This window comes from Rutidosis leptorrhynchoides, chromosome 10 (genome assembly GCF_046630445.1).
Source record: "Rutidosis leptorrhynchoides isolate AG116_Rl617_1_P2 chromosome 10, CSIRO_AGI_Rlap_v1, whole genome shotgun sequence".
Classification (NCBI taxonomy): Eukaryota; Viridiplantae; Streptophyta; class Magnoliopsida; order Asterales; family Asteraceae; genus Rutidosis; species Rutidosis leptorrhynchoides.
The window spans coordinates 301,609,570-301,615,114 of NC_092342.1; the positions used below are offsets into that span (position 1 = coordinate 301,609,570).

The following is a 5,545-nucleotide window of genomic DNA, read 5'->3' on the forward strand; positions in this document are numbered from 1 at the left end:
AACAAGTTCATATAATAGTAAAAGTAAGCAGTAGCATACATCAGTTCCGCAGAAACAAGTAAACGAGCAAGTTGTAGATTAGTCCTATTAGTGAATCCTACTCGACTCGGTCAAGACGCACTAATGCAACCTAATTCCATACAACCAATGCTCTGATACCAAATGTGACGCCCCGTACAAAATTAACATGTACGGATCATTAACAACAAGATCTTTACACGATTACAACACTATATGCTATTCTAAAACAAGTTTTGCATTCATGAAAAGGTAATGTTTTTACCAACGTCAAATGTTTTACAAAAGGTGACGTCTTTACCAACGTCAAATGTTTTACTAAAGGTGATGTCTTTACCAACGTCAAATGTTTTACAAGGATAACGTGCTTCTACGAATAGAAAGCATTAACATAAGTATGTGACACAAAGGTCATTGCGGAACCATTGTTCAAATGTAACATAAGTTGTGAATGTAAAGTAAAAGTTCCATGATTGAGACATCTCTAAACAATACAGCGGAAGTCTAACACAGCGAGTCTGTAATAGCAAGTCTATAACACCAAGACTATAACAGCAAGTCTAACAGCAGAAGCAACAACGTCTAAGCACCTGAGAAATACATGCTTAAAAATGTCAACACGAATGTTGGTGAGCTATAGTTTTAATGTGCGCAACAAAGTAATGTAGACCACGAGATTTCAGTGCTTCAAACCAGCGTTTCAAATTAGTATTTCAAATAAGTATGATAAAGTATATGCTTATCCGTGGGCACTTGGTAACTAACTTAATGTAAATATCACCCCCTAAAAGTACACTTGGCGAGTACGTAAGTTTACGAAGTATTAAACACCCATTAAATGCTAGCGCGACTAGCCCGAGTGGGGATTTCAAACCCTATGGATCCATATCTAAGATTCGCGTTCACCGGTTCAAAACCAATGACTAAACGTTACCGAGCTAAGGGGAAAGTTTATGCCGTTATATAACCCACACATACATAAAGTTTAAGTACTCGTGCCTAGTAAGTAAAACATAAAAAGCGCATGTATTCTCAGTCCCAAAAATAGTTGAAGTAAAAAGGGATGCTATAACTCACAGTGAATGTGCGGTAAAATCGATACGAAAATGTAAGCAAGTAGTAAGTCGGTCCAAACGAGTAAGTTGGTCGATCCAAAAGGTCCTCAACCTAAGTCAGTGGTTACTAAGTCAGTAAATTGCCCCAAAAGGTTTAAAAGTACGTAAGTTAAATCTTAAGTATCATCATCATCATCATCGTACGTAAAAAGTAAAGTAAGTTTTCAATCAAGAATAGAGATCGAAACAAAGGCTGACTTCGTTCTGCTTCTACGACCTCTATACAAACTAAAATGACGCGCGGTCATTGGCCAAGGCTCCGTATGTGAGTCCTCTAACCGCTATCCAAATTTCAGATCCTAACTCAATGTCGTTTGACCGTGGCGACGGTTCAAGCGCGAGTAGGTCAGAATTTTCAGCACGTCGTTACAAGGGCGTAGTGACTTTCGGGAGGCTATAAATCCTAAACCGTACATCGGATTTAGGCGAGTCTTAAACGAAAAGTCATCTATTCGAACCGAAATATCTGGAAATAAACTTTTCTAGAAGCCCAGGAGTCTGATCAGATCCTGAAAAACAGTAAACAAGTGCTCCGGTGAGTTTCTTGGTGTTTGATGCTCATCACGGTTCTCATCCTTGATGCGTATAAGCCTCAAGTGTACAACTCTTGATGTTTTAGCATCAATTTAACCAAGGTTTAACCATCAACATACAAAGTCAAGACTAAGAAATAAAATACATCTCATTTAAGAGTTTGAGCAAGATGATGAACCAAAGTTACATCGATTTCTTAGTTTCAACACAAGTAGAATTTTTATTAAGCTATAAACTTTGATTTAAACTAAATAAGCAAGACCTTAAGTCATAGAACTTAGATCTTAGCTAAGTATTGAAGACCATAAGTTACACAACTTAGATCAAACACAAAAATGAAACCCTAAGCTAGAGAGCTTGGATTCCTAACAACACTTATGAGACTTCAAGCTAGTAAGCTTGTATCTTTTGTTGAATAAAAACATAAGTCACAAATCTAAAGTACAACAAATTAAAGAAGATCATAAGTTAATAAATTTTGATCTTAATTAACTTTTTGTAGAAACTTCAAGCTAGAAAGCATGTATTTCTTTTGTTCTTGAAGATCCATAAAGTAAAAAGTTGGATCTACAAGTTACATGAAGATCATAAATATGAGTTTTGATCTTTTAACACAATTGAAGAGATCTTAAGTTAATAAACTTAGATCTAACAAGATAATGAAGATTCAAAGCTAAAAAGCTTGAATCCCTCATGTTCTTGAAAACTTTTCAAAATAAAGTTTGAATCTTGCAAGAGTTATGAAGATTCAAGTTACAAAACTTGAATCTTTAACAAAAATGATGATGAATCGCGAATTCAAGAAGGAAAAAGAAGAAGAAATATCAAGAACACTTACAAGTTCTTTAAAGTTTTTGGAGAGAAAACTAGAGAAAATAACTTGAGAGAAAATGAGTTTGTTATGAGAGAATGAAGTGAGTTTTTAAAAAAAAGAGTGGTGGTGGTGGCCATTAAAGGCCGTAGGTTTTTAGGAGGGTGTGGGGGGACCATTTGGCCTTATGTGGTGGTGGCATGATGTGGTCCATGGTGTTGGTACAAGGTAGTGTTGGTATGTTGGGTGGTTTGAGACATAATGTAAGTATTAGTACATAAGGCATGCTAGTTACTTGTCTCATTATTTACATGGGCTAATTATTAAGTAAATAGGCTAATTAGTCCACTAATTAATCCACTAAGTTGAGTGGGTTGGGTCATGGAAGTCCATTAAGGTAGAAGTCCATTAAAGTTAACTAGTGAGCATTAGTAAACACTAAACGTAATTAATAAACCATCAAGCTAAGTAATTGTCATTAATAAATAACAATTAAGTTTACGTAGTCATAATATTCCAATTATGACAAAAGTTTAACGTGTACCAAGTACGTAGTTCGTTTTAAATGATAAGTGACACTAACGGTCGTAAATGCATTCAAGGATCATGTTAAGTAACTAAGTACTTAATAACACGTTGTAGATATTAATGAAATTAATTAACATAATTAATGATCCCAGAATGTAATCTAACTCAGTACGTACAAATACGCAGTTTCGTGAAAGTAATAAATATAATTATAAGTCGAAAAAGTCGGGTCATTACAGATAGCACGTGAAAAGTTGAAAGCGGCACGTGATAGACAGAAAATGTATGCCGATCCACGTAGGCGTCTGGTAAACTTTGAAGTGGGAGATCGTGTTTATTTGAAAGTTTTGCCGTGGAAGGGTGTTATCAGATTTGGTAAGCGGGGAAAGTTAGCTCCAAGATACATTGGGCCGTTCAAGATTATTCAGAGAGTTAATGATCAGACGGTTGTATTAGAGCTCCCGACAGAGTTAGCAGGAATTCATAACACTTTCAATGTGTGTTACCATAGGAAGCGTAAGGTTGATGATGAGACGCAACTGGTTCCATTAAGTGATTTGAGGGTGGACTTAAATCAAAAGTTAGTTGAAGAACTGGTAAGAATTGTCGATAGAAAGGTGACTAAGCTAAGAAAGAAGGAGATCCATATGGTGCTTGTTGAGTGGAAGCATAGTTTAGGATCGAACCTTACGTGGGAGACCGAAGAGCTGATGAAGGCTCGTTATCCACATCTGTTTGACCTTGACCAGATTTCGAGGACGAAATCTCTTTAAGGGGGGGTGGATTTGTAACATCCTCAGATCGGGCCTAGAAGTAAGATGACTATTGTGCCCATAGGCATATTTGTGCGATTATTTATGCTTTTATTTTATTTATATGCGTAATATTATTTTATTATTTAGTTAAGACTAGTTTGTGACAAGGGTCACAGAACAGATTCGTTTATTTAATTTGGACTCTGTTAGAACAGTCAAATTAAGTATGAAAATTATTAGATAACTGGTATATACCCGTGTGTGATGAGGTATGGGATTTTAATCCCAATTAAGTGTATTGTGCAGTTCTTTTCTCTTATTTTCTCTCTCTCTCTAGAAAATTCCCAAAACTCACCCGTACTCACTTCTTCTTCAATCTCAAACCCTAGATTGATAATTTATGTTCTAGAGCTCAAATCATTCATATTATCTTGTTCTTTACAGTTTATTGAATCTTTTAAGGTAAGAATCAAAGTGTATCAAGCTTTAATCTTTGTGAAATTGAGGTTTTTGTGTCAAGTTTGTTAAAAGTGCAAATTGGGTCAAAATGGTTGATTTTGATGTTGTTAGTGTCAAAATCTTGTGGGTTTGTGTTTATTGATGTTTAGTGTAGTCGATTTGGTCAGTTTTGAGGTAAGAAACGAGCTCTAGAGCAAGAAATGACGAATTTTGAATTAAACCCGTAGCTGTGTTCATCTTCTTCATCAGATGAACACACTCGGCTGAGTATCTTTTGACACTCGACCGACCGTGTTGACAATCGACCGGTTGAGTGACACACTCGACCGAGTGTGTCTGAGTTCTGACCAGATGCTTTATTTTACTCAGTCGACCGAATGAGAGGACACACGGCCATGTGTGTGTGGACACAGTCGACCGACTGTGTGACTCAGTCGGCCGAGTGTCTTTGTGGGCAGAATATTTTACTAAGTGTTGATGTCTAGCCGTTATGCTGCCTGCGTGACTTATGATAATCAGGATGTAAATTCTGAAAATGCATAAGTGTTATGAGGACTTTTAGTGGCGCTTTTTGTGACTGATTTATGTACTGTGTTGTTTTGTGTTAACAGACAGAAATTAACTTGATTTGCCTTATGTTCAGGTGATAAGGATAAGGAAGCCGCTCAGTGATAGATTATCTGAGCTAGTTGCTGGTATTCGGTGAGTGGGTTTATCTCCGGATAGAGTATTAAGTAGCTGACGCGCTACTTGTTCAGACTCTTTTTACTTATGTTTATACCTATTATGAATACCATGTGTAGTTAGATATTGCCATGCCAGTTAGGACTATTGCATGACTAGTTATCTGTGATCTTATGTGCGCACTGTTAGTTGGACACCAACCGAGGCGGCAAGGTTGGGAACCCACCGAGGCGGCAAGGTAGGGTTGATGTGAGGTCGACTGTGGTAGCCTGGTCGGGTCATGATGTTACTGATTGTTCAGTATAGCATAAAAGGACGCATGTGTTGCGTCTGGACGGTTATGCAGTGGAATCAGTAAAGCGGACTATCGGTAGACTGTAGCTTGATCAACTAAGTCGTGTGCTCGTACAAGCCGCCGATCCTCATATTGTCAGTTGTTGTTATATGCTAGTTCAGGACGTTAGCATATCTGTGGCCTTTGCATGTTCAGTTGCTTATGATTAATCTGCTAGATAGTATCCATTCACTTAGCAGTTGTGCTAATTCCCCCACATTTCCACCCTTGCGGGTTTAGATACTGCTGGTTAGGACGGGTGTTGCGGACGGGTTGAAGACATGTTTGACTATGCGTTGACTCTGAT

At 37.4% G+C, this 5,545-nt stretch overlaps 1 protein-coding gene across 1 annotated transcript; it reads left to right on the forward strand.

Moving 5' to 3' along the window:
* The first annotated feature begins 3,287 nt into the window (after positions 1-3,287).
* On the forward strand, positions 3,288-5,059 carry LOC139871196 (uncharacterized). The gene is made up of 2 exons (XM_071858932.1): positions 3,288-3,602; positions 5,024-5,059. Exons 1-2 carry the CDS (start codon positions 3,288-3,290, stop codon positions 5,057-5,059), a joined length of 351 nt encoding a protein of 116 aa, XP_071715033.1.
* Positions 5,060-5,545: the final 486 nt, after the last annotated feature.